Source organism: Thermomyces dupontii, assembly GCF_041956625.1.
Source record: "Thermomyces dupontii strain NRRL 2155 unplaced genomic scaffold VTN31scaffold_6, whole genome shotgun sequence".
Taxonomy (NCBI): Eukaryota; Fungi; Ascomycota; class Eurotiomycetes; order Eurotiales; family Trichocomaceae; genus Thermomyces; species Thermomyces dupontii.
In genome coordinates, this window is record NW_027192312.1 from 1,016,952 (window position 1) to 1,044,076 (window position 27,125).

The window sequence follows — 27,125 nt, forward strand, 5'->3', positions numbered from 1 at the left end:
TGTGCAGAAAGTCCGCCTTGTTATCGTTTTGGAGGCCTCCGCATCACCCGCGAAGAAGGCACAATAGTCGTCACCATTCCTCAAGGACGGGCGGCGCCATTGGCGATCCCTACTAGTCTGTTAGCATCAACTACCTCTAGTTTAGGACTGGTGTTCGAAAATCCCCGCTGTCCGAAACCGTTTCGGATGTTCCGCGCGAGCGGCATCTCTGTTGGTTCGATTCTCGACGTACGGAGGGCAATTCAAGATTACAAGTGCACCAATTTAGGTACCTCTAGGTAGGTACCTTTCTATCATTGTCGGAGAGGTCACAACTTGGAGGACAAAGCTGATATGTACGGGACTTCCAAGGACAATCTCGCTTCCCGCCGTACTCATCAAGCAGTAGACATGCTACTCCGTACACTGGTTAAATGGATACCTACGGAGTAGTCACTTTTACTTGCAGAAGAAGGCATTTCCGGTATCATCAGAAGGTAGGTCACTTCCAGTGAATCCTACGTTAGCAGAGATCGCTTCAAAGAGGATGAGATTGCAGTGAAACTTTGACCGGCGAAGTCTTTTCTGCCTGTCATTGTTGTTGCCTCAGGTTTCATTCTGCAATGCAACCAACAGGCACCTGCAAGGCTTGCTTGGCTTATCGAATTAGGCATAGACTGCGGCGCTGCACTTTGTACTTACTACAGTACCTCAAAAGTTGCTGAACTTAATAAAGGCCGAAAAGGTTCGCGAGTTTACAACCGCGCAGAGTCTCTCATCGACAAGACGGAGTACTACTTACAATCCCATTTTCAATCTTCAACTGCTTCAATTTCTTGGATGCATATGTTGACAGCATGTTTGGAACTCAAGGCTTTGGGTCTCAAACCCAGACAACGAATCGAAGTCTAACACCGGAGCCACCAAAGAGCATGTTCTTCAATCCAGCTCTCCCAACAACTCCCACTTTTGGAACGATTAACGACCAGTCTTCTACGACGCCGAGTCAGTCCACCAGAACCGGTACGCCGAACAACAACAACAACAATTCTATTTCGACAAATAACAAAACGACGAGTAACAAAACTACGGCTTTCAGCAATCTGAGTCTAACACCCCTCCGCGTCTCAAGCAGTCGTGGCAGCAAGTGAGTGACGTGACATTCGGGATTGCCAATGTGACTTGCTGATCCATGCCAACTCAAGGGTCCGAGGTAAACTTGTGAACATCAAGGTCAAAGGAGAGACATTCAGCGCTCATGCGCCTGTCCTGTTGAGCTCGTCACTGTTCTTCAAGAAGGCTCTGTCTGGGAAATGGGAGGAGTCCAACACAGACTCCGTGAAACTTCCGGAAGTTGAGCCGGATATCTTTACCATCTACCTACACTGGCTGTACTTTGGCACGCTTCCGGTTCTGCATAATGCCTCGGGTTCTGGTTCTGATCGGGGCAACGAGGACCTTGAGATCGCAAAGGCATACGTTCTCGGGGACAGATTGATCGACACCAAATTCCAGAACGCCGTGATCGACGCCATCATTGAGAAGAACTCCTCAAACTTGTTGAACCGGAACAATTGGTGCCCTTCTGGTAAGGTGATCGAGTACATCTACAACAACACGCACGAGTCTGCAAAGATTCGAAAGCTCTTCATCGATCTGTACATGCAACGCTGTCAGGGTTCGTGGCTGCAGGATAGCCCACACAGAACCAAGCTTCCGCAGCCTTTTCTCCTGGAACTCGTGACGCGCCTCATCGATCGGCCATCTCGGTTGAGCGACGAAGTTATCAAAGCGTCCAACTATTATGTGGAAAACCATCCTGCGCACAGAGATGACGATGGTAAATAAATGGCACTGCTGGTTTTCGCTGAGTTTCTGCTACCCTCTTTCATGTCTATGAGCAAGCTTCAGCTGCATGGAATCACTTGATGATTGTTGTTGTTGCTGATGGATGGGCATTTGCCTCTCCTGGAGGTTCAAGTTCGCCGTTCAATGTGTCTCCAGTGCTGATATTTTGCTACCTACAGCAACCGAACTCCGACCACTGCTTGATGAATTTATGGCGTCATGTATGACGTTCCAAATCAACAAAGTGACATATCCCACGGTCTCTCAGCTAGTAACATTCGGGTGACGCTCCGAGTCCGTCTTGAACCTCTAAAGTTGGCTTGAGAAGTAGGATAGATGGCACCTCATCACGCAGGTACTATGTCTCAAACAGTCTATCCACCTCTCTATGTAGAGGTACTTGCCAACTAAGGGCCTGCGTCGTCGGCGATCATCCAAGTCTTTGGTCGTTCTCGAATGAATCTGATAGCTGAAGACAAAAAACAAAACTGCGGGAAGCATTTCGTACCACGCGATGCTTCGAAGAGAGAAAGATTACTTACGATTTCATCGAATGATCTAGATTCTTCGTTTGCCTTTGGCATCGGATGGAGCAGAAGCTTCTGTTCCTCCAATTGTTCAAGGACAGAGATGGCCCGTCAGTTGTAACCCTAGCCCTACGGAGGACCGGTGTGATACCCCTGTTAGTTAGAATCTAAGAATCCTAAATAATGATACAGAACTCTTCGACTCAAGAACTGATGAAAGTGGTATAACCATTGCGAAGTTGCGAGATGACCATCACAAGAAACATTTTCCGCAACCTTTTTGCTTGTGGAACTTGCTGTGCGCTCCAGGGAGCAGTTACCCGAAATCCATGGACTGGTCCTACAGCCGCGGGAACTTCCAAGAAATCGATGTACATATTCGAATACTTTACCTAACCATTTCGTGTTCTCGAAAAAAAAAAAAAAAAAGAAGGTGGCGATCACTACTAGTGTATGACCAGCTGATTTCTGAGAGTCCTTAGGTATGTTCTTGCAGAGACTGGGCGGAGTGGCGGTTGCATGGAGTTCTCGAATTTTGCTCTTCGACGAGTGCAATGCTTCTCCAGGTGGTTCAAGTTGGCCGTTCGAAGTACATTATGTCTCCGATGCTGATGTTCTGCTGGCCGCAATGATTGAACTCCGACTTCTCATGAAAGAAGTTGTATAATTCAGTGAATTGGCGCAGTGGAATAGGTATTCTCCAACGGACTGTCAGTTCATAGAACATTCGAGGGGAGCTCTTACGCCTCTGCCGTTGGCTTAAGAAGATTAGTACCAGGATAGATGTTTGTCTCCTCCCTAGACTCGCCGCCTTTACCGATATTTGAGTGACAATGAGAAACGCCACTACTATTTTAGTCTTGCCCTAACTTCAACCAAGGATGATTCTCATCTCACATTTCGATCCATTTGACCTTATAGGAGGGGTCTCGCTTCCACTCAGGAGCCAATCGCTCGATTGGAAGTGGATTCTGGGACATCATGCAAGCTGCCAGATCATACTACGGGTAGCAAGAATTAGAATTTAAAAGTGCTTGACTCCTGCCACAGTACTGGATTGGTCTACGTCCGCGGAGTGAAGGCGGACAACAGCATTGCAGCCAGAACGCTCGAGCTTAACCTGCCGACACGACACCGAGATTCCGCGTTCATCGGGCAACAATGAGTGACCTAGGATTCTCAGGTAGAATGCGTAACAGCTGATTGACTCGACCCAGAGATTTTCCGCAAGTCAACACTGCAATGATAACTGCTTGTTCATGTTCGTTGACCATCCGGGATTTCAAAGGGACAGAAGCCTTCGAATCAAGACGGGAATATCCGCATTGAACCTGGAGAAACTACCGACGATTCGGAGGAAACCGAGAGGTTGCTAGGTTCTTGCAACTTGCGATGCAAGAGTGCTCGGAAATCCTCGACGTAAATTGATTTGATGGCCAAGTTTGGAGAGACTATGCGTCAAGCAGCTCCCATCAGCAATATGGCCTCACCGGTATTTCAAGCCTACCTCTCTCCTTGTGCCTTGAGGAACTGAACGAACCGAAGGAAGCAGAGAACCTCGTCGTTCTTCAATCCACACACGAACACTCAAGGCACGACTGACTCCCGACCCATCGTACGGTTGTCAGCGCAATGGATCAAATCGCTCGTGTCTGGCGTCACCAAAGGTCTACGTAAGTGACGTGATATTCTCAAAGTGTTATGGGATTGCATGCTAACGACCCAATGTTAAAAAAGTATCCATGGAAAACAGGTGACCATAATAGTGGGCGAAGAGGAAAGGACCTTCACCGCTCACGAGCCTGTGCTGTTGGCCTCATCCGTGTACATCCAGCGCGCAATGTCCGGGAGGTGGAATGAGTCTATCACGAACACGATTCGTCTTCCCGAGATCGAGCCAGATATATTTGCGATTTATCTGTACTGGCGGTACTTTGGGGTCCTGCCGGTACAGAACACTGACCCGGAGGCTGAGGACCTCGAACTCGCGAAGTCGTACGTCCTGGGCGACAGAATCATGGACACCTCGTTCCAGAACAAGGTGATTGAAGCCTTCGTCGAGAAGAGAGATGAACTCGTGCTCTTCAAGAGCCGGCGGTGTTTCTCCAGCGTGGCCGTCAAGTACATCTATGAAAATACACTCGAGTCGGCGAAAGTTCGAAAGCTTCTGGTCGATCTGTATGTCTTGACTTGCGAGAGCTCGTGGCTGCTGAGTTGCCGGCACAAGGATCATCTGCCGCACGAATTTCTCGTGGAGCTTTCCGCGCGACTGATGGATCGACCTCCTCGACGTGACAATCCAGGAAGTATCTCGGCCGAGGATTATTTTGAGGGTGTTGAAGGCTCTTCCGCCGAATCTGCTCTCAAGGACTGTGTCAAATGGTGACAACATGTTCTTACCACTTCCCCGCAGAGATTGGTACCTTTGTTTCCCTGAGATTGAATTGGGAGTATGAGGTTGTTTTGGGGAATTCTCGCCTGTACGTTAGGGCTAGTTAAGTTGAACGCCAAATCCTGAATTGTCTGCAAAGGTTGACGCTCACATCGTGGATGATTTTTCCGTTCCTGGTGATTAAGGATTATCAGAATCCATCAGCAGTCAGTCATCAGAATCAGTCAGAATCAAGATAATCAGAACTCAGAACGATCATCGTCAGTCATCAGATCAGAATAATCAGATTGCTCGGCGATCCTACCTACAGTACGAATCACGAGCAGACTTCAACCTCTACGGGGCTATCACCACAATGGTGCGATCATCGAAGACCCAAGCCTTGAATACTGAAAAACTAAGGTAAGTGATATGACATTCTGAAATGCTACGCTGCATGCTAGCCCAATACGCAAGAATCCAGAGCGAACCAGTGTGGTGATAGGCGAAGAAGAGAAGACACCTTCGCCCGTTCACGAGTTCGTGCTCATGAGCTCGTCTTTGTTCTACTTCGAAGGAGCCCTGTCTTGAAATTGGGACGAGTCTACGAACACGGTTCAGCTTCCCAATATCGAGCCAGATATGTTCGCAGTATCACTGGTTTTACTTTGACACGCTTCCAGTAATCCAACACTGACGACGAAGTCGAAGACCTCGAGCTGGCAAAGATGTTACTTGTATGTCCAACGTTGTGAGGGCACTATGTTGCGAAATTCTCCACACAAAATATATCTCCCATGAATTTTTCTGGTAGAGGAGTCTTTTTTTTTTTTTTTTTTTTTTTTTCGTTCTCAATGGATTGGCCGCCACGACGTAAAGAACCCGGAGATATCTCAGCGTCAGATTACTTTGAGGATGTGGATGCTAATTTGCTTGCGATGATCAAAATGTTGGAAGGGCAGTAGGCCTAGTAGTTCTAATTTTTGCTGGCTCTATTTCCCTGCTTGTCTCCACGAGACTGCATAATATTTAGTACTGTATCCCGGTGTTGGGTGTGCGAAGCCGCGGATAGTAGTTACTGACTGCTCAGACTGTAGGCTTGGGTTGATCATCCGATCTTTCCGCGAAAAGCTGACTTGATAATGAGTTTTATCAATCATGGAAAGGATTTTATCAGAGACACTAGTTTACTGGCGCTGCCTTCCAGCTAGTCGAGCAGAACTAGTTAGACTAAAGACCGAAAACGCCCGGAACCTGATGAGTAGTTTGAATTAGGGTTAGGTAGGGTTTAGGGTTAAGACGGTTCTCTCCGAGAAGCCGTCACGACTCCATGACCGTAAGAACAAGAAGCTCAAGCGAAACCCAGAACAGCCCTTAGAGGCTTGACCATGGCCCAGCGAATTTTCATTTGCACCTCAATGTTGGTGAGGAACAGCGGAAATAACCGTTCAAAGAAGGTCACCACTTGCAGTGTCCGCTCCTACTCTTTGAATGCTGCATTTCCTGTCCATCGCTGCGCCGTTGATATCGATGCGGGCATATCTGCCTTAATTATGGGTAAATGCTAAGTGGTTCGGAGGGAACCAAGAGATTGCATCTTTTCTGAATCAGCCGCAGGACGGAATGGCGGAACTCTCCATGCGAATGGATCCGACGACCTACTGGTTCGGAGAAAACTTTCTGTCAAGAAGCTCCTATCATCGCGATACGCCAAAAGTATTTAACAAGCCTGACCATTCTCTCGACACCGAAGCAACGTACTCATGGAGACCGAGAATCCACATCGTTCTTCACTTCGTTCGAATTCAGGGGATCGCAGCCCCTCCACGGTTCTGAGCGAAATGGTGCTATCATTGATGGTGCGAGGCATGAGTTATCGAAGGACTGAGTAAGTGCCGTGACGTTCCCTTCCAAAGTGGCACGCTGCGTGCTGACTCTATGTCGAAAAGTATCCAGGGTAAATCAGTGAGCGTAGTAGTAGGCCCTGAAAAACAGATTTTCATGGCTCATGAGCGCGTGCTCTTGCGTTCGAGCTCGTTTTTCACGAAGACCCTCACCGGGGAACGAGAGGAGTCCGACAATTGCACTGTTAATCTTCCCGAAGTCGAGCCAGACATGTTCGCAGTTTACTTGCATTGGCTGTACTCCGGCGTGATCGCGGTTCGGACCATTGATGACGATATTGAGGATCTGGAGCTCGCAAAGGCATATGTCCTTGGAAACGCACTGGAGGACACTTCGTTTCAAAACGAGGTGATTGAAGCCATCATTGAGAAGAATGCCATGAGCATGCTTAACCGAGACGATTGGTGCTTCTCGGGCCTGGGTGTCAAGTATATCTATGACAATACGGACGAATCGGCAAAGATCCGAAAGCTCTTGGTCGACCTGTACGTGGAGCGTTGCGAGGGATCGTGGCTTCAGAATTCTCCGCACAGACACCATCTCCCAAGCGCTTTTCTTGTGGAGCTTTCAGCGCGTCTGATGGATCGGCCTCCTCGGTGTGACCAGCCTGGAGGTCTCTCGGCATCAGATTACGCAGAATATTGAGAGTGTGGAGGACTCTTCCGCTAAATCAATGATGAATGAATGGATGAATGGCATTGTTTCTGTCTTTCATCTTCATGCATTGCTTTTCAGAGCAACGAGGCCTGGCATCCTGTCAAATCGCATACTTGGCAGTTTTATGTCGTCTCAAGTGTTTGCCTGTACTTAACGGTTAGATTGATTGTCCGTCCAAACTTGACTTACTCGCAAAGGTCGAAGCTGTTAATGCCGTAGAAGAGATCCATCGTGAACATTGGAAATGATAAGCCCCCTCAGCGGAAAAGGTCTGTTGAGATGTATTCTCTTTGTTTTGAAGTGTCTGTATCGCGAGCCGTCTTCGACGGTTGTGTTTGAAGGAAAGAGAAGATTTGATCCTTTTTGACGTTTGCAAGCATAAAACGACCATGAAATCGCCCTCAGCGCAGGCAGCAAGACCGCCGAGCTGCTAGGTTCCTGAGTTCATTCTTCTTTCTGTCCTCGCATGCCAGATAGCCTTCTCTTATCCTCAACAGGCTGCGAGACAAAAGATTTTCGAATCTGGCTTATTTGATTGTTTCATCGACAAGTATCCTTTGTGTCTCTCTTTCATTTCTATTCTGATTGTTCCCATTGTCTTTTTCCAAGTTCTTCTCAACAAAGATGGAAGTTTGACTGTTTGACCGTCCACTGGCAAATCTGTTACAAGAAGCAGCATTAAGAATGAGCATTGTGCAATAGGTGGAAGCATGGGTGCTGACGAGTCTGTTGGCAATAGACAATAAGTTACAGTTCATCACCCTGTGGAACCACACTCATGCCTTTGAATCACTTCTTGTAGTTCAAGCTGCTGATTAACGCTTGATCATCCAGAAGTTCCCATGCGTGAACGCTCTGAACTCTCACTTTCCGCCCCGGCTCTTTAGATACTGCACAAAGGAAGATTAAGGTCGGCGTCTTCATCTTTGGTCTGTGAAAACGGCGATTAATCCGGTGGCATAGAGCAGTTTCAAGTTCCTTCATACCACAAGCAAGACTCGAAGATTCCCGACACGAATGCATGGAATCTGACACGGAGTCTGGAAGAAAGATTGCGTCAAGGACGTGAGTCATCGCTATGCCCTAGATGGAGGAAGGATATAAAGGCATGGCCATCGCTTGATACCAAAACTACCTACCTCGAAAAAAAAAACTGGCTGTACCTCAATCGCCACGATACCGAATCACGAGATCACGATCTATAAATAACTGTCAGCCCAATGCGTCGAAAATCGATCCTGACCAGCAGTCACAACAAGGTTCAGTAAGTAACTTGCCCAGCAGGAGTGCCATGTTGAATGCTGACACCATGCTAAAGACTCCAGGATGAACTGGTAAGCGTATTGGTAGGAAAAGAAGAAAAGACATTCTATGCCCATGGATCCGTATTGTCGCGCTCGTCCTTGGTTTTGCGAAAGGCTCTGTCCAACGCCGGGACACATGGGGAGCCTGCCACGAAGACTGTTCAACTTCGGAATATCGAGCCAGACACATTTGCCGTTTACCTGCACTGGCTTTACTTCAGCACGATCCCGGTGAAAACCGATCAAGTCGATGTCGAGGACCTCGAGATCGCAAAGGCATACGTCCTTGGTTACAGATTGGGGGACGCCACGTATCAGAACGCAGTGGTTGACGCCATTGTCGAGAAGCTCACATATAGCATGCCGGCTCAGGACGAGTGCTTCTCTGCGGAGGCTGTAAGGTACATTTACGACCATATGCCCGAGTCTACAAAAAACATTCGGCGGCTCCTCGTCGACGTGTATACTGAACGCCGCAACAGCCGGTGGCTACAAAAATGCCCGTTCAAAGAACGCCTTCCACATTCTTTTCTTCTGGACCTTTCTGCTGGCCTGATGGATTGGCCGTCCCGCATGCCGAGAAGCATCAGAGCACCGTACTATTATGTGATCACCACGGTTTGTGACAATGAAGACAAAGAAAAAGATAATGAGTAAAGCCTTTGTTTCTCAACCTCTTGCCTTTTCCCTGTGGCAGACTTGGAGAGGTCGATAGTGTGCACAAGGGATGGAAGGGAGAGGGAGATAGTCTTCAGAAATGCATTGAGATTGAATCCATTCTCGTATCTGTTTGTGTTCCTTGGATGCTGCTGAACGTTAGTAACGTGCGTCTTTTCAGCAGACAACAGTGTAGGTAGTGCTTAGACTTTCCTATGTCTGTCCTTTGCCATCCAAGCCATCCCTGCTCTGTCCAAACGAAGCATCTCATTCCAGACCTACCCTGATTCAAAACCAAATCCATCTTGTACTTACCCATGGGTTAGCCTGACAAACCAGATAGACCACCAGACTCATACGGAGCCATTAGCGTGTTTCCAAGAACCTTGGCCGGAAACGTCTCCATCCCCAGCGCGGTGGAATGTGCCCAGGGCTTAAGGCTGACCTCTTTGCGGACGGTCTCGGTGAAGCAACGGCTCCATGTCAGACGCGGGAAGTGCTTCGTGACATCGACGATGGTTTCCCGATGGACGAGTTCTTGGTGGGAGCCGATGTTATCTGTGCCTTGCGTGAGATCCATCCATCAGATCCACAAATTGAGAACGGAGCAAACTGAATGGATCGAGAGCATCGGCCTACCTAAAAGCGTCGCCATCTGCAGCAACTGCCCCAAGGCGGTGATAGTTCCCTCCTCGCAAAGGTCCTGGTGACGGATGATCGCCTCCGCAATGCTCTCCGCCTGGTCCCGTGGCGCTACCGCCTCCACCTTCGTCTCCGCCTCCGCCTCGTCCTCGTCGCCGCTCCGCTGCCGCAGAACATCCAGCGCGAGATACCCGCCGTAAAATTCAAAACTGAGCTTCGTCGCACGGAGATTCTCCGCGGTCAGTCCAATATCATGGAGAACTGATGCGAGGAAATACGTCTCATTGGAGAAGGCCCACTCTGGGGAGTTCGCGAACCGGTACCGCTTGATCGCCAGGCCGTAGTGGTACACGCGCATCGAGTGGTTGTAGGCCGGCACGGGGAGATGTTTCTGGGCGTAGGCATGGATGCGCCGTGCGAGCGCGGTCGTCGGCACGGGCATCTCGGAGACAGGAATGATGGGAGGCGCGGTGGAAGGTGCTGGTGATGCGTCGATGGCAACGCCGGCGGCGGCGGGCACCGCTGTAAGGCCGTATTCAGTGATGGGGTTGTGGGACATGTTGGAGTCAGTGATTATCTACTAGTTATCATGAAATTTTGTGTGTAAGGGATTTGATGAAGGAGAGAACTCAATATGGATATCGGGGCGGACGCTCAAGACATAACCATCAACGTCATCTCCAGACCTATCCGGTGTTATCCATGGAATTAAGGACTAATCTACTGTACCACGAACCCAACGTCGACACCATATCAATCCATCATGCTAAATACAGTACACACCAAACACCAACTCCCGTCCCATCATGTTTTATTTTATTTTATTTTATTTTATTTTATTGTCTCAGTCCGACTGGCTCGGTTGAGGCTCGTCCGTCCCAATGTTCCAGATGCCCAAATGCCCACCATCCTCGTCCTTCTTGTCATCGGACTCAGGCGCGTTGACCATGGCAGAGGACGTCAATGCCATCGCACTCACGAATTCTTCCATCCGCTTCGACGACATGAAACTATCAATGATGTTCTGGTCGCCTGCGACCATGACAGACAGGTTCATGCTGTGGACAAGAATGTTCCGCGAGATTCTGAGACTTGCATAGTACAGTGCACTAGTGAAGTTGAGGATCGCCTCCGGTAGATATGTGTGTCGTATGAAGGCGAGCTCTGTCGCTTCAACATCTGCGTTGATGCATTAACCGTGCTGCTCTGAATAGTGTAATTGGCTTCTAGGCTTACCATCTTCAGCATCTGTGAGGACACCAGGTCCTGGTGTCTCGAATAGCCCGGTGATGTACGCGGTCACGCGATCAAGCGAAAATTGTAGAGCATGTCGGAGCTCGTTGACGGATGCAGAGTTTTCCTCACTGGTAGAGTTTCTCGCCCTTCATGAAGTCAGTTTCGGCACGAAGAGAAAATGCACAAGACAGTACCGTTCGAGTTTTTCCCACGTCAGCTGGAACTCTTCCAATGCATCGAAGCAGAGGATGAGCTGCTCCAGGTCAACCATTAACTGACCCTGCGCAAACATCTCGGCCACCGCTTCGGACGTCAAAGAGGGATCGAGCCGTGAACGTGATGTTCCACGGGCCTTGACCGGACTGGCAGGTCGTATCACGCTGCCATTCTCAAATGGCGGCGGCCCGTCTCTCATGTCAAATCCGAGAAGCTGCTCCGAGATTTGCGAAATGGACATTCTAGTGCTCAATTCTCGAGCAGCATTGAGACTTCCATCGACTGCAGAACCGAATGGTCAGTTTCGCAAACGACAACAACAACATCAACCAAAAGGTACATACCCAGAAACCGTCGGTACAGCTGGCTTCCTCGTCGGCAGATCGTTTTCCAGTCGGCACCGAGGTACTTGTGCCATTCAAGACTGCGAACCAAGTCCTCGTCTTGAGGCGACACGCGGTTCCCGGCGAACTTCTTTCTCACGGGCATAATCTTGGGAACCCGATGCAGATCACGAATACTCCGCCGCAATCGGATTTTCTGACCCGACGGAGATCTGACGCGATCTGCCTCGTCGTTGGCCCAACGCCACTGTCGTTCAAGAACAGCGCGGGCGTCGATGCGGTACTTCTCGAGCAATTTCGTCTGCCTTTCCCTTTCCCGGGTATCGACGACACTGATCAAGAACCGTGCCAGCGCATCATGGCAGAGGTCCGTTGGCAATAAGGACGCATACATAGGAACATAAGCGAGCAGCTGTGCCTCGCGGAGGCTTTCAATGTATGCCATCACGCACAGTCCTGAGAAATTGGTGGCATGCGCATCCGTCCTGGCGTATTCGAGGCGTTTGGCGATGATATACAAATGTGCAACAATGCGCAAGGCATCCGGGTCCTGCATTGCGTTCCACGCCGACGACTCCACGTTGTCATCAGCGTTGCCAGGATCAAAGCCTGCTTTTCGGCAAACCTTGGCGGCAGCCTTGGCGAAGGGGAGGAGGAACGCGTCGTAGTTTCTGCTCAGCATTGCCGCATAAATGATATGGTACGGATCATGTGCTTCGGCCTTGACGCGCTGGTTGCTCTGCAGATTCTCCAAGAATGACTGCACCGATGTGTATGTCGCAGGCTCGGGCTTGAACGGGACATCGGCCAGAGGAAATTGAGTGAGCTTGCGCAAGAACTGTGTGCAGTAGTTGCGATATCGCGACAGTATCAAGTGATTGTAGAACACATATACGTAGTCGTCCCAGCTTTGACAAACCTTGTATGCAGGTTCCGTCTCCCCGCAGAGGAGGGCATATACGGCTTTTTGATAGTCATCCGTATACGGATCGCGCGCAATGGCTGAACAGGCCGCTCGCCAGGCATCTTGAGAGCGGCAATTCATCATGCGCGTGCAGCCGTCATCAAGCGGTGTTCGACCAGCATACGACTCCATGTCCACGCTCGAGCCGCAGAGACTGACTGCCCGCCAGCTTTCCAAGCGTTCCCGGGACCATCGACGGATGTTGTTCCAGCTTTCACCCTGCCGCAACATCTTCCAGCAAGTCAACCAGGTGGCCTGCTCAAAGAACTTGTCTTGCTTTTGTAGACTTTGCTTCTGGCGCGTGACTGCATCCGGGTCCAGCTGCGTGATCAACGGCTCCTTTTGCTCTGAGGTCACCAGAGAAAGCGCGACGCCGTGATCTTCAGGTTCGAGCGGCTGAGGCCAGGATTTAAGTCGCTTCTGTCCCTTGATTGCTTCTTTTGTATACAGCCAACCATGGGCCCACAGTCCTTCTCCTCGCTCCGCCCGTTTCTCCAAATCCGAGATCATCGAATCCCATGTCTGGCTATGTGACCTCGCTTTCTTCTCCAGCCACTTCATAACGGCAAGGCATTGCGACGCGAAGTGGTCGGCGCGTAGAAACTGGTCCCATATCTCTCGGTCGGTGGAGTAGCGATGCAGATGATTGAATGTTCCCACTTGCCATCGTTTGGCAGAATCTTGCGCAGACGGACTGTCAAGGGCAATCAGATTCAGTAGCAGCTCCCACGCGTCCTCCTCGCGCTGCAGCTTTTTCAATTCGTCAACAGACTGGGACGTGTCTCGGCTCGAATTCCAGCCTTGCTTCGCCCGTCGCAAAGTGTCTTGACGCTGGATATCCTGGATGGCCGTTTGCGCATGCTGCTGAAAATTCTTAACAAGCGCATACGCTGCCTGGAACGATTGCTCGTCACCAGGGGTAGATTCTTGTTGCTTGAAGCGATCCAATTTTTCCGCAAACGCCTGCATTTGACGCGAAACGCGATCAGCCGTTCGACGCAGTGGATGTAGCGCCCGCTGCGCACCAGACGAGGTTAAGATCGATGGGGAGGTTGCATGCCCGTCTGTTACACTCTCAGTGCTTGTTCAACTTGCACCAGGCAAGGGGGGACGCCTACTTTGACCATTTACCACGGGAGCGGAATCGACGTCCGCCATCACCGCATCAGTGCCATTGACGTAGCTACGACGCTCATCGCTGCTCTCCTCCTCCTCCTCCTCCTCCTCCTCTTCCACGTCTTCGTCGTCCTCGCCCTCTTCCTGAACATCCTCGTCGTGGGGATCATTAGACGCATCGGTCATTTCTTCGTCGTCATTGTCATCAATTTCGATTACCTCGGGCTCGCGCGAAGATGACGATTGAGACGCCTGAGATCATATTATTGTTTAGGACGCCGACCGACAAAACATTTGAGCCACTTACCCCCGTGAAGCGGAAAGGCGCCGCATTCGGCGCCGAACCAACGGATCGGATCGCCGATGCCATGCTGTTCAGTTCGAACGAGGTGACCTGCCCGACAGCGGTCACCGAAAGCACTGTACAAGAGCTATTGACAGGAGCTTTGATGATGCTTCTGTCTCGCCTGGAAAACATCAACGGCCGCGTCGAAGCCGCCAAAATACGCTAAACCCAAATTAGACTAGCGCAAAACTCTATTAATTTTTCTGTTAGAACTTTTGCTTTGTTTTCTCTTTTTTTCCATCAAATGTCTTCTATCATAGGCAACCATTAGAGTCTCGGATCGGACAGTACAGTGTTCGTGTTCCGTGCTCAAGGTTGTCTTAGAGCGAGTCCAGTCTTCAACAGGTCTTGCCCTCCCTTTCAGCGATGAGGGCTCAGGACCGCAAAGGGATTGGTACAGACTCGAATTGATGGAAACCAGTTTCTGACAGTGTTGAATCTAGGTATTTACCGTTCCAAGGCGTGGAAGACTGGACCGTCTCTGGCAAAACTAAACTACACAGTTCTATGTATTGGTACAGTATGCTGGCCTTCAATCTGCTTTCATACCGCGCTGCTGCATCTTCAACCGAAGCAAACTGGCCTTTGGGCAGCTGACTGTCTTAGCATCGTCGCCATTCTTGCGATAGAAGGCATAGCAACATTCATAAAGCGCATTCATCTGTGCTTGGCACTTCTCTTCTTTGTAGGAGTTCCTTGTCAGGCAATCTGGAACAACCTGTCAGCGTTGCCGCACAGGCGGTGTTCCGCTGCTCGCACCTTGAATAGCACACTGTGTCAGAGGTCAGCCAGGCTGCTTAACAAAGGCATGAAAGAACATACTGCACGAGGATGACACGGAGGGTCGTAAGCTAGATCGTCCTGCAGCCGTCCCTGCACTTCATGTGTGAGCTTACAATTTCCCATCAAAGAGTATCCCAAACATTAGTCGTATGTACCATGGTGTGAGCTTCATGCGCGATCAGAAAAGTGAACTTCGCTAGGGAATCATAATATTGGGCTGCAAATTAATACAAATGTGTTTGATTTCACCAAGATCAAGAATCCATCTCCGCGTGACGTTCAAGAAATCTCATCTCGTCATAGGCCAATATCTGATCGCAGCGGAAGAAAGTTTCTGCGGGTTCCGTGGGGGGGTGAGGAATCGCGTTCAGTACTTGATATTCTCGCCGACAGTCCTTTTCAGCTCTTTTCTCTTCCTCTGTCTCCCAACTCACAGCCAGCGCTTTCTGATCCCATCTCATCCATAATCTTCAACTTCTGTATGTGCCCCGGCTGTTTTACCGCGATTTAGAAGGCTAATACTAACCACACATGGACCAGACCTCCCCCGCTATTGCTTGCCACCCCGCCTCTACGAAACCGGAGAGCAAAAAGATGACTGAATCGGGTGCGCCGAACGAGGGAGCTCCTGCGCCTCCGGAGCATCTCAACATCAAGGTCACCGACAACAACAATGAAGTGTTTTTCAAGATCAAGCGAACCACCCAACTGAAGAAGCTCATGGATGCCTTCTGCGAGCGGCAAGGAAAGCAGCCGAACACAGTGCGGTTCCTGTTCGATGGCACGCGAGTGCGCCCGGAAGATTCGCCCGAGTCGGTATGCATGTGGTGTCCCCTTTTTGGCGCGTTTCGAGCGGTTAGATGGCTGACCAGTGACTGATTTGCTTTGTTTCAGCTCGACATGGCCGATGGAGACACACTGGAGGTCCACCAGGAGCAGATTGGTGGCTGAACAAGAGAATCGAATGACGCCTCTGGATAATACCGCCCTGTAGTCATATCATGAGACATGAAATGTGATGGTATTTTGATGGTTCGTTATCGCGGTTTTCATGGCGAACGGAGCTTCTTGGAAAAAATACGAGGAATCGGGGTTCTATTTCAATTCTGTACATCCATCTCCATGCCTATCGTGAATGACTGGCGACCATCTCGGGTTCAGCCCTCTAACCATCTTGAATTCATGATGGTTTGCTAGAACGACACATTATTCTAATTGGATAGCTCCATTCCAGTCGTAGATTTCATCATCAATGTCGTCAATCATCTTGTTCTACTTGGTCCAACCCTAGCTTTCCCATATCGCAGCCTTGAGCCGTTCTTCCTCTTGCTTTGCCCTTTCCTCCTCCTCTTTGAGGCGATTTCGACGCTTGATCTCCTTCTCCTTCATCGCCCGATCATAAGCGCGCTGCTCCTCTGTCCGCTTGAGCGCTCGGATGCCCAGAGCGCCAGCAATCATCCGACTGGCGACTGCCGTCTGCTTTTCTGGCCGGACTCGGGGTGGTCCTTTGACGTCGCTCCGGGATGATGCCAACGGACTCTCCGATGAGTTTGCGAGCCATGGGTGCTGATCTATTACCAACTCATTCTGCGCGGGTGGCTGCTGCCTAGGACTTTCTTGACGAGTACGAGCGGAAGAGGAGACTATGGCATCGTTGCCTTCTTTCTCCGAGTCAGAATCTGAGACAGCATCCTCCCATGAGTCAACCACCGGCTTCGTAGACTTGGTTGTGCGAGCCGCGGGATTGTCAGTTTTAGCCTGCGTTTCCCCGCGCGGCGATTTGGTCTTCGATTTTTCGTCGCTGATTGCGAGATTGTCGAAATCGTCCTCGAGATGGTCTGTGAAGGACGTTGGCTGCGCCATAGGTAAGAAACTAAACAAATTCTCAACTTACCTTGACGTGATCGGTCCGAAGACATCATGCAAACTTTGCTGACCGTCGATGAGAATCCGTACTCATGCTCTAGATCATTGCGACGTGAAATTGACAGGTATGTTGTAGCAGATGATGTTACGAGTTTTGCTGCCCATAGATCCGGGGATCCGTTGGTTGCCAGCTGACGGCATGATTGGTCAGTAACCTGGCAGTTACCTACACTCCTAAGTATCCTTCAGAGCCTCAAAGGTGGGAGTTTTTAGGACTTCTCATTTCCGTGTTCCAAGGGGAACAGAAGCAATAGTACACTGAAACGCCTTGCTTGAAGAGCTCATGAACGTTCTCTAAAAGTAATGGAGTAGTGGAGCAAGTTCTGTTGTCTCGATAACGATGAATCGATGGTCAATTCGGAAAAGGCTCCGGTTTGGCTCCGGTTGGCTTCGGTTTTGAAGCGTCAACTGTCAAAACGACTCCTTCGCAGCTTTTAGGAGTACTAGTTGCCCGTACATCCGGGTCATGTTTGAATTAATGTGTCTTGTGTTGAGTGTGTTTTTGTAATTAGTAACCTCTATATCCGACTGCTTTGCCCTTGTTCACCGTCATCATATATTCTCTGCGTGCGATGATCTACTAGGTTCTCGCTCTTCGTTCCGATCGTCCTGTTCACAGACATGGCCGGCCGCTTGATGTATACACACCTCTGGAGGACCAAGGCCAGGCCAAAGGCTTTTCAACAGCTTGGCCAGTCGAGCCATTGCCAGTTCTCAACCCTGTTGAAGCCGAGAAGTTATGCCGACACACTGAATAACCTGAAGATCGGAGCTCATACCAGGGTGATCTACCAAGGCTTTACTGGTGAGAGACGCAGCTTTCTTGTTTGGGTTACACTTTCTCGACTGACGAGAACTATACAGGCCGTCAGGTATCAGAACCTTGTAATCTGACCGTTGCTCTTCCTAATTGGGTGCATAGGCAACAGCGAATGCAGAGGAGTCGATAGCATGGGGAACCAAGATTGTCGGGGGCGTGAAGCCGGACGTTCACGGAGAGCATCTCGGACTGCCCATTTTTCCCTCGGTACAAGAGGTGCGACTGGCTCTTGAGCAGTTGCTTTTGCTGGCAGCTGTGCTAAAGTTGACATGACCTCATGCAGGCAAAGATTGCCCTGAAGCCCGATGCTTCCGCCATCTACGTCCCAGGGAACCACACTGCCAAAGCAATTGAGGAAGCCCTGGAGGCGGAAATTCCATTGATTGTAGCGGTTGCAGAACACGTCCCGATCCATGACATGCTTCGAGTAAGCTACTATCTGGCGGGACTTCATTGACGCAAGAACAGGACGGTCTAATAGTCTGTTTACAGATTCATTCCATGCTAAAAACCCAGTCCAAATCACGGCTGGTCGGGGCCAACTGCCCGGGGATCATATCCCCCGTGGGCAGATGCCGGATTGGATTCCAGCCCCTGCCTTGCTATGCTCCGGGCCGCATTGGCCTAGTTGCCAAGTCGGGAACTCTAAGCTATGAAGCTGTTGCTTCGCTTACTCGCTCCGGGCTGGGACAGTCTTTGTGCATCAGTATGGGCGGGGACATTCTCGCGGGGACTACGTTTGTAGATGGATTGAAACTGTTCGAAAACGACCCGGACACCGATGCGATCATCCTCATCGGTGAGGTTGGCGGCGTTGCTGAGCTGGACGCGGCCGAGTGGATCAAAGACTATCGAAAGCGATCTCGAGATCCAAAGTAAGAAAATCATTGACGGTAGACGAAGCGGGGTTCACTGATGGATGAAAACAGACCTATTATGGCCCTAATCGGTGGCTTGGAAGCACCTCAAGGCCGGATCATGGGCCATGCAGGAGCATGGGCTGGGCCGGAGGAGCCTGACGCCAAAACCAAGTATCGTGCTCTTGAAGATGCCGGGGTGGTCATGGTGGATCATCCGGAGAAGTTTGGAGAACGAATGAAGACGCTATTAGCCGGCAGGGGACGGCCGACTCCTGCACCGGGTGTAAGGCTCCATGAACATTCTGAGTGAGGCTTCAATGTTCTAATGCCAGTTTTCAGGAGCCATCGACGTCAGGTTCTCAGCAAAGAGGCTATCACACATTGACGGGGTTGCGGCGTCCCAGATTCACTTCCAAGGTCGGCCACGCCCAGCGTCGCCATCTCTATTTGACACCAGAGCAAGGATTGGAGTTGCTCAAGGAGCACGCAATCCGTGTCGGCGAGAAGCCATCTGGCCCAGAATTTACCTTATGCCTCTCCATCGATCGAACCTTGGCCTGTCCTTGCCTCATTGTCTATCCATCGGACAACTCCGCGCCGTATAAGGTGCCGTTTTCGTATGAGAATCCCGAGTTTCACCGGGACAACACGATTCCCAAGAAAATTGCCTCATTTTTGCGACTTCCAGAGGAAAGCTACCAATCTCTTTGGGGTCTCGTTCGTCAGCTATGGGGCATCTTCAAGTCCAAAGAGGCATTCTTACTGGAGGTACGCGCATCGCTTTCGCCAAAAGGGGTTATCGTAGTGCACGACACCCGGTTTTGGTTCGATGACGCGGCCTTCCACAGTGCTGGTCGCCAAAAGGACGTGCATGCGCTTCGAGATCCTAAGCGGGAAGTTCCTGAAGAGGCTCGGGCGAGGAAACAAGGGATCATCTACGTCAAGTATGCACTGTTAAGAAATACAGACTGAGAGAACTTATTACTGATGGCTGACAGACTTGACGGAGAAGGAAGCATTGGCACATTAGGTGAGTGTCTCCCGGTGCTAGGAACACCCCAAGGATGTACTAACCGCTGATAGTCAACGGTGCCGGACTTGCCATGAACACCGTGGACGCCTTGATCAGCCGAGGCGGCCACCCAGCCAATTTCCTCGACACGGGCGGTAAGGCGACCGCAATCACCGTCAAGGAGTGCTTCAAAATCCTTTGCTCGGATCCGCGCGTCAAGACAATCTTTGTCAACATCTTCGGGGGCCTGACGAAGTGCGACATGATTGCCGACGGGATCATCATGGCGTTCAAGGAGCTGGACATGAAGGTGCCCGTTGTCGTTCGGCTCCGAGGAACGAACGAAGCCCAGGGCCAGAAGAAGGTAAGCAGGACAACATGTGAAATCGAGAAGGCAAGGACAACGTGTTGTCTAACGATTTGGGTTGCTGTAGATTGCTGATAGCGGACTGGCGCTTCATGCCTTTGATAGCTTTGAGGAAGCAGCACAGAAAGCCATTGAGCTTGCAAGGGATGCCCCAAAATCACATGCTCTCTAGTCGCTGGGCCAAGTACTGAGTATGGCGTCAATGAGGTCTCAATGTGGACTTGGAAGAGACAGCTCCAATCACGTTCCGCTTGACGATCAGCTGAAGGGCAACTTGTGCAAGGACAGAGGACTCGAGACTGAGACGGTGTGCGATAAGGTCCATGGAGAATGGAGCCATTCACAAAAATAGAAATTTTAAGCTTAACGACTCATTAGGTGATTAGTAATCTCGGGACTCGGCCATTGATGACTCATCGTTCGTTCAACTTTGGCGAGAAGTAGCACTCCTTCAGTCCCTGTTCACTTCAGATACTGGAACGCGCAAGGGTACTCGTAGTCGTACGAGTACTCCGTCCGTACGAGTAGGTACGAGTAGATATCAAATTACACTTAGCGTGTAAAATATCTCGGAGAAATCTTATTCCGATGTCCTAACCAATAGTTACACAGAATCACCCGACTTTTCCGCTCAGGCTCTTCTCCTGCGAAGGTGTTGTGTCAGCAACACCACTAGTCCCTAACGGGACTAGCGCAGAAAGGCCTTGAAGGTCGGTCCGCCGGAGGAATTTCAGATGCCGAGGTCCATCCGGGCCGGGAGGGTTGGGTCTGCTCCAATCAGAGCCTCAGAGGAGCCTCACCATCACGAAGCACCAAGATCAACAAAATTTGAACTCGCGGGCAAAACAATGGTCCGCGCCCGAAGAGCCCAGCCAAATCCAGACGAGTCTTCCCCAACGAACGCCGGATTGGTGCCGGAGTGGAAATCCCAACCAAGATGTCAATCATGAATGGCGTGCGATGGGTACCGTCCACTCGGATCACCTCGGTCAACAAAGTGGCTCTGAGGCCAGTCGCAGCCCGTGATTTTTTTTATAAAAGGCCCCAACCGTCTTGTTCTGGCGGTCGAGTGTTCTTATCAAGAGTTCCCCATTACTCATCAGGTACGCGCAATCTCGACTCTTCTGGTTTCAATCGTCGGCGCTCGTCTGACACGTTCTTTTTGTGTCCCCATCAGCCGCGGGGATCACCGGTGACTCGTCTCCATCTCCGCCAAAGAATCCCTCACGACTGCGCCGTGCCGTCGGATTCACGTCCCTCGCCGTCGTTGCCTTCTTCCTTGGCTTCTCCGTCTATCCTGCGCAGCTCGCAGCACGCACAATGGCTGAGGGAATTCCGTCAGACGAGGAGACTCTCCGGCTGTACCAGCCAAAGGACGATACCTCGCGGCAGATCGACGAGTTCATCAAGACACATCCGCTCGCCGAGCAATTGCGCGCTCGGCCGGACATGACCGAGTCGCGCCCGCACCTGAAAATTCCCGAGAATTTCCGAGAACGCAGTCTCACTGCCGGCACGCTCACTGGACCGAACCGCATCGTTGTGCCCCCGTACGTGTGGCTGGAAAAGTCGGGCAAGGAATTGGTGTCGATTCTTTATCTGGGTTCCGATGTCTGCGGACACCCGGGCATCGTACACGGAGGACTGTTGGCGACGATCCTGGACGAGGGTCTTGCGCGGTGCTGCTTCCCCGCGCTGCCGAATAAAATTGGCGTGACGGCGAACCTCAACATTGATTACCGGGCGCCTCTCCAGGCGGAAAACTATGCTGTCCTCAAGGCCACCACCGTCAAGGTGGAAGGACGCAAGGCCTGGGTGGAGGGGCGCATTGAGTCCCTTCCGAAGGACGGAGAGGAGCCCGTGGTGTATGTTGAAGCCAAGGGGCTCTTCGTTGAGCCCAAGTATGCATCGGTACGTACTTTGGAGGCTACCAGGTAACTGTCGGCACCGAATTTTATTTTGACTGACAAGCGTGATCGATAGAAAATCCCGAATGTGCACAAATAATTAGACAGCGTTCAGGTACTTTGGTAGACATGGGACAGCGGACGGGCGTCTGGGTTACGGGCATTATGATTGATTAATTGCATTGACAGCATTGTTACATTGTACATTGTATATAAACATAGAGTCCGGTCAATATAATTGTTCAAAAATAATATCGATGACCTTGATAACTAAGTATCGTAGCTGCTTGAATACATACTGGAGCTCTGCGTGGTAGCAAACCGAACCCAAGAGGCGAAGCGGAGACCAGTCCACCGCCCGACCTTTTAAAACGAACACGCGCCGCAAGCTCCAGATCAAAGGGACCCAAGTACACGATTCAGGTTACCATCCTACCCCATGTCCGCCCTTGGAGCGCGGCAATAAATTGCAGAAATTCCCCTCCTGCGATCGGGATCACAGGCCAGGGGCCCCGATTTCCACCATGGCCAGCAACAACGCCAATACCAAGTACCTCCTCCTGTCGCTCCCGACGTCGATCGTCCCGTCCCATCACCGCGACGATGCCCTGGAGGCCATTTCCGCGACCGTCAACGCGGACGGTTCGGTGTCGCCGTTCGCCATTCCGGAGTTCAAGATCGGCACCCTGGACGCCCTGGTCCAGCAGGCGGAGGAGCTCGCCAAGCTCGAGTCGATGTGCCAGGGCGTCGTGTCCAAGGTCGGCGATGCGTTGAAGGGGATTTTGGGGAACGATGAGGAGCAGATTCGACGGATGAAGACGGTTAACGACAGTGGGTTCCTTTCGGTCTCGGGGGATGGATTGCCAGGGCCTTCACGTCGCTGACCTGTGATCAGAGCCGCCGGATCAATATCTCCGCACGTTTCAGTGGAATAAAGTCAAGTATCGCGCGGACCGATCGATCGGGGAATTGGCGGATATGCTGGAAAAGGTACTCAGCCTGTAGAGGAGCTGGGAATTTAGCTTGCCAGGTCTAACAGGAGCGCGACAGGAAGCCGCCAGTATCGACAATGATGTCCGCGGCAAATTTGCTCAATACAATCAGGTTAAGAACACACTGGCTACACTACAGCGCAAGCAGGCGTGAGTGGAGCCCGTTACGGACAAAGAAAAGCACGGTCGGCAGCTGACTTGTCTCCAGCGGGAGCCTGGCGACGAGATCACTGGCATCGGTTGTAGAGCCCCGACACCTCGTGCAGGATTCGGAATTCCTTGAAACGCACCTGGTGGCCGTGCCCGTACAGCAGGTCAAGGAGTTCCTAAAGACGTACGAGACGATCTCGCCGATGGTGGTGCCGCGGTCAGCGACGGAGATTGCGTCGGACAGCGAGTTCGCCCTTTACGCGGTGACGACGTTCAAGAAGCACAGCATGGAGTTTATTGTCAAGGTCAGGGAGAACAAGTGGATCCCGCGGGAGTTCAAATACACGGAAGGCGGGCGAGAGGAAGAGGCGCGGGAGATTGAGCGCGTCGGCGGCGACGAGCGCAAGCTATGGGGGGAGGCCGTGCGGCTGGGACGGACGGGATACAGCGAGGCAGTCATGGTGTGGATGCATGTGCTCGTGCTACGAGTGTTTGTGGAGACGGTCCTCCGATACGGGCTGCCGTTGGACTTTGTCTCGGTGTTGATACGGGTGGGTGGCTTCGATCGGTTCGAGATTCGCACATCGCTGTGCTAACGGAGCTGGTAGGCGACGCCGAGAGGAGCCGTTCGAGCCAGGAAGAGCCTGGACAGCAAGTATTCGTACTTGGCAGGCAATGCCTTTCTTCGCGACAAGAAAGGCCGGGTCAAGAAGGACGATCCCAGCGAAATGCATATTGTCGGCGAGGGGGCAGAGTATACAGCATATGTGTGTTACGAATTTGATTTCGAATAGGTATCGTGATGCAAACTGAGCATGATCTATGTACACACATATCATAGTAATAGAAAACCCCGAACAAGTCTCTACAAGAATAGACACCCGGCGCTAATATCCTACGCCTTTTTCGGAGGCAAATACCCCTTTTCGTCGAGATAATCCACAATCTTCTTGACGGCATCCTGCACGGAGATGTCGACGTTGCGGATATGCACTTCCGGGTTCAGCGGCGGCTCATACGGGGCACTCACGCCGGTGAACTCCTTGATGACACCCTCGCGGGCCTTCTTGTAGAGGCCCTTGGGATCCCTCTTCTCAGCGACCTCGACGGGGACGTCGACGAAGACCTCGACAAAGGGCAGACCCCCTTGCTCCTCATCGCCGTGGGCCGGCTCCTCATGCAACCGGCGCGCCATGTCGCGATCCGCGCGGTACGGCGAGATGAACGACGTGATGGCCACCGTGGCGCTGTCCGCGAACAACTTCGCCACCTCCGCGATCCGCCGGATGTTCTCGTTGCGGTCCTTCTCGCTGAATCCCAGGTCCTTGTTCAGGCCGAACCGGATGTTGTCGCCGTCCAGCCGGTACGCCGCCACCCCGCGCTCCCGCAGCAGCTGGTGCTCCAGCTCCACCGCAATCGTCGACTTGCCCGACGCCGACAGGCCCGTCAGCCAGACCGTGAGCCCCCTTTGGCCGCGGAGAGCGCTGCGTTCTGCCTGGTTCACCGCCGAGGCATGGTAGGTGATGTTTCTGTCGGAGGTTCAGTAAGTTAGGTGGGTGGTCAATTTTCCCGCGCAGGATCCCTGATCGGGGGTGGATTCTTACGTCGCCATGGTGGCGGTTTTGCCTCAATGGTTTGGCAATGTAGAAAGGAATCCCTTGAACCGGGGCAGAAGACGGCTTGAGAAATTTCCGCGGGGTCAAGCACGACTTTAAGCTTATCGGGCCGCCGATAACGGAGGGGCTGACGGATTATCAAGCTCCACTGCTCCGGTGAGCAACTGAGTTACACTGATACTTACTATATAGGTACAACATCGACATTCGACAATGGAATAGAAACTCAAAGTCAGTTCAGGTGATAGTAACCTCGATGGCATTGTTGCAGGTGTCCTTTCTCAGGATGACCACGGCATCTGTTGTCGTTAGAGGTGACGGCTGCTGCAGAAATACAATCACGAGATTCATGGCAAAAAACGCGTAATGAGGCCAAGACAAGATTAAACAACTGACCAGGAAGGATGCGGAGAGCGAACTGGGACCTCCGTCCTAAACACCTGGTACAGCATATGGTATGATCGCGTCCTGCGGTTCAATGATGAATCAGATCGACCCAGAGCTGTTTTGAGTTTTAATGATTCCCCTACCTACCGGATCACTAGCCTACTTGTCCTTGCCATGCTCGAGGTCAACTAACAACTCCTTGGTTGGCGTTCACCAATGATGCCTGAGCCTTTAGAAATCATGACAATGGCGAGACGATGCACGGAAAACCAATCCGAATTGGAGGGCTGACAAGGCCTTGCCGTGGTGGCATGGCCATTCGAGAACTTTAGAGCCTCGAGTCTCATACCACCCAATCTGCACGGCGTATCAACCAAAAGCCGCAGACTCGCGAGGAACTTGAGCAACTCGCACAAGTCTAGTAAACACAGCAGAAACGTATCTTGAAGCTGTGGAAGAGACCATGATCTCTCCTCACAAGGGTGAGCTTATAGCCTCATCTTCCGGGGTAATCCTTCAATAGGGATTCCGGACGATTTTCAAAACTGGTGCGCTTCCGCTAGAACTGTGCTGGGAACAAGCCATTCAGCTCTTTGATGCTCCTGAATGGGCCTGCTGGTGGTCTGTACTGAATGGAGTAGTCGAGCAAAGGGCATACAAGTGAAGGATCCTGCAAGATGCATCGATAAACAATATGTAGATTCGAATCAAATAAAGAAGTCTGATTTCCCTCGTCATTAGCGTATTCCCGTTGATCATACTGTCCATCCCTCCGCACGAACGCTGTTGCAAGAGGCCAGCATACCATGTTATTTGGTAACGACACATCGGATCGATAGAACAAGGACTTAACTTAGTGTTCGTCAGAAGCAAGTCCTCGTTCCATCGATCCTGTATATCGCTTCCATATCGCTGTACTCTCCTTCGCTTATGCAACAATTGATGAGCATAGAACTGGAAGCATGAACAAGGAGGATGAGATCAACTCCTGCCGCAGTTGGAAGGCATTTGTGGCGTGGTACGCGGCATTCGCTCAAAAGAAGAGATTGATTACAAGTGAGATTGCGAGGCAAAGCCCAGATATATGAAGTTCGAGTCCACCAGATGCTAGTAGAAACACAATCTACAGGGAGCCATTCCTGCCCCTTCGGTCGTGGTCAACTTTCATAACCCGACTCCTCTTTGTAGTGGCCAAGAACAATTGAAACCTAACAATCTGATGTACGCGAAGAACAGTTGCTTGCTAACTCGCTACTTTCAAACGACTCTCAAAGTCATGGCCCGAGCGGCATCTCGCCGTACTACCTGCACTTGAAGTACAGTATCCCCGCGGGACCATAAACTCAACTATACTATCCATGTAAATGAGGACGCCGCTGCCCCTACCGTCATACTGTTCGTCTCTCAGGGATTCCGCTCGAAGACTCGCCACGAAAAGGTGCTACCATACAATCTCAAAGAACAGTAGCTAAGTCATCTTCCTGCTTTGTCGGTCACAATCTTGATCTTTTGAGTAAATGAACACAGCCGAACACGTTCCTCTGCATGCTACAGGCTTATCAACTGCTTTCAACCGTCCTTTGGTGTCCATCATGCTACTCTGTCAATGACCAGCCTAACTTTTTCTGCCACCGTTTCCTCATACTCTACGCCTAGAATGTCCTCGGTGGTGCCTCACTTCCATGATAGCCACCATCGGTGATAACCAGCCTCCTCTTTCATGAACGCCGATCATAAATCCAACAACATCAACTATGTCTCCCATGCTAGGTAGGGGTCTCCTATCCCAACGACCACCTACTTGAAATACACAGTGGAGGTCGTAGGGAAATGTATCTTCTTCCATTTCAATGTCGAAATGCGGCACATACAGCCGCTCCGTGAAACCCCTGCAATCCTGCGAGTCCTGCCAAACCTCTCTGACCCGCGCTCTGTACCAAATCACAGGGCAACTCACGTCGGGCGCGTGCTGCTCATCAGGGAACCGCTCCAAATCACCGAAACCGTGAGCAAGGGTACCATCGTCGACCGCTCCCTACCCGATTGCCGTTCGGAGTTCGAACGGAGGAATCGACGGGTTGGATATCACCATATCATGATGATGCACGAAGAAATTGCCCGTCGCTCTGACAATCATTTTGCTGGCAAAAGGGCGACCCTCGTCATTTTCGTACACCTGCCCGAAGGTTATAT

General features: G+C 51.2%; 13 protein-coding genes across 13 annotated transcripts; 8 read left to right on the plus strand and 5 right to left on the minus strand.

The window, feature by feature from the left end:
- Positions 1-911: 911 nt before the first annotated feature.
- VTN31DRAFT_6224 (uncharacterized protein) lies at positions 912-2,113 on the plus strand (the record flags this gene model as incomplete). Its single annotated transcript, XM_069406811.1, has 3 exons — positions 912-1,126; positions 1,185-1,819; positions 2,007-2,113. The coding sequence occupies 3 exons, from the start codon at positions 912-914 to the stop codon at positions 2,111-2,113; spliced, it is 957 nt and encodes a 318-aa protein (XP_069259306.1).
- A 1,873-nt stretch (positions 2,114-3,986) lies between these two features.
- On the plus strand, positions 3,987-4,740 carry VTN31DRAFT_6225 (uncharacterized protein; the record flags this gene model as incomplete). The annotated part of the gene is made up of 2 exons (XM_069406812.1): positions 3,987-4,027; positions 4,092-4,740. 2 exons carry the CDS (start codon positions 3,987-3,989, stop codon positions 4,738-4,740), a joined length of 690 nt encoding a protein of 229 aa, XP_069259307.1.
- Positions 4,741-6,663: 1,923 nt separating this feature from the next.
- Positions 6,664-7,275, plus strand: VTN31DRAFT_6226 (uncharacterized protein; the record flags this gene model as incomplete). The annotated part of the gene is made up of 1 exon (XM_069406813.1): positions 6,664-7,275. One exon carries the CDS (start codon positions 6,664-6,666, stop codon positions 7,273-7,275), a length of 612 nt encoding a protein of 203 aa, XP_069259308.1.
- A 1,232-nt stretch (positions 7,276-8,507) lies between these two features.
- On the plus strand, positions 8,508-9,248 carry VTN31DRAFT_6227 (uncharacterized protein; the record flags this gene model as incomplete). Its single annotated transcript, XM_069406814.1, has 2 exons — positions 8,508-8,551; positions 8,606-9,248. The coding sequence occupies 2 exons, from the start codon at positions 8,508-8,510 to the stop codon at positions 9,246-9,248; spliced, it is 687 nt and encodes a 228-aa protein (XP_069259309.1).
- Positions 9,249-9,570: 322 nt separating this feature from the next.
- On the minus strand, positions 9,571-10,449 carry VTN31DRAFT_6228 (uncharacterized protein; the record flags this gene model as incomplete). The annotated part of the gene is made up of 2 exons (XM_069406815.1): positions 9,571-9,806; positions 9,888-10,449. 2 exons carry the CDS (start codon positions 10,447-10,449, stop codon positions 9,571-9,573), a joined length of 798 nt encoding a protein of 265 aa, XP_069259310.1.
- Positions 10,450-10,734: 285 nt separating this feature from the next.
- VTN31DRAFT_6229 (uncharacterized protein) lies at positions 10,735-14,136 on the minus strand (the record flags this gene model as incomplete). Its single annotated transcript, XM_069406816.1, has 6 exons — positions 10,735-11,069; positions 11,127-11,272; positions 11,321-11,624; positions 11,687-13,714; positions 13,769-14,018; positions 14,074-14,136. The coding sequence occupies 6 exons, from the start codon at positions 14,134-14,136 to the stop codon at positions 10,735-10,737; spliced, it is 3,126 nt and encodes a 1,041-aa protein (XP_069259311.1).
- Positions 14,137-14,644: 508 nt separating this feature from the next.
- On the minus strand, positions 14,645-15,053 carry VTN31DRAFT_6230 (uncharacterized protein; the record flags this gene model as incomplete). The annotated part of the gene is made up of 4 exons (XM_069406818.1): positions 14,645-14,820; positions 14,872-14,884; positions 14,935-14,985; positions 15,051-15,053. 4 exons carry the CDS (start codon positions 15,051-15,053, stop codon positions 14,645-14,647), a joined length of 243 nt encoding a protein of 80 aa, XP_069259312.1.
- A 436-nt stretch (positions 15,054-15,489) lies between these two features.
- On the plus strand, positions 15,490-15,846 carry VTN31DRAFT_6231 (uncharacterized protein; the record flags this gene model as incomplete). The annotated part of the gene is made up of 2 exons (XM_069406819.1): positions 15,490-15,711; positions 15,790-15,846. 2 exons carry the CDS (start codon positions 15,490-15,492, stop codon positions 15,844-15,846), a joined length of 279 nt encoding a protein of 92 aa, XP_069259313.1.
- A 336-nt stretch (positions 15,847-16,182) lies between these two features.
- VTN31DRAFT_6232 (uncharacterized protein) lies at positions 16,183-16,817 on the minus strand (the record flags this gene model as incomplete). Its single annotated transcript, XM_069406820.1, has 2 exons — positions 16,183-16,733; positions 16,790-16,817. The coding sequence occupies 2 exons, from the start codon at positions 16,815-16,817 to the stop codon at positions 16,183-16,185; spliced, it is 579 nt and encodes a 192-aa protein (XP_069259314.1).
- Positions 16,818-17,442: 625 nt separating this feature from the next.
- Positions 17,443-20,052, plus strand: VTN31DRAFT_6233 (uncharacterized protein; the record flags this gene model as incomplete). The annotated part of the gene is made up of 10 exons (XM_069406821.1): positions 17,443-17,626; positions 17,686-17,693; positions 17,744-17,857; positions 17,925-18,068; positions 18,134-18,516; positions 18,571-18,784; positions 18,841-19,445; positions 19,500-19,531; positions 19,585-19,877; positions 19,948-20,052. The coding sequence occupies 10 exons, from the start codon at positions 17,443-17,445 to the stop codon at positions 20,050-20,052; spliced, it is 2,082 nt and encodes a 693-aa protein (XP_069259315.1).
- A 1,148-nt stretch (positions 20,053-21,200) lies between these two features.
- Positions 21,201-21,887, plus strand: VTN31DRAFT_6234 (uncharacterized protein; the record flags this gene model as incomplete). Its single annotated transcript, XM_069406822.1, has 2 exons — positions 21,201-21,791; positions 21,864-21,887. The coding sequence occupies 2 exons, from the start codon at positions 21,201-21,203 to the stop codon at positions 21,885-21,887; spliced, it is 615 nt and encodes a 204-aa protein (XP_069259316.1).
- Positions 21,888-22,311: 424 nt separating this feature from the next.
- VTN31DRAFT_6235 (uncharacterized protein) lies at positions 22,312-23,723 on the plus strand (the record flags this gene model as incomplete). Its single annotated transcript, XM_069406823.1, has 5 exons — positions 22,312-22,618; positions 22,683-22,777; positions 22,838-22,929; positions 22,988-23,480; positions 23,538-23,723. The coding sequence occupies 5 exons, from the start codon at positions 22,312-22,314 to the stop codon at positions 23,721-23,723; spliced, it is 1,173 nt and encodes a 390-aa protein (XP_069259317.1).
- Positions 23,724-23,824: 101 nt separating this feature from the next.
- VTN31DRAFT_6236 (uncharacterized protein) lies at positions 23,825-24,541 on the minus strand (the record flags this gene model as incomplete). Its single annotated transcript, XM_069406824.1, has 2 exons — positions 23,825-24,458; positions 24,534-24,541. The coding sequence occupies 2 exons, from the start codon at positions 24,539-24,541 to the stop codon at positions 23,825-23,827; spliced, it is 642 nt and encodes a 213-aa protein (XP_069259318.1).
- Positions 24,542-27,125: the final 2,584 nt, after the last annotated feature.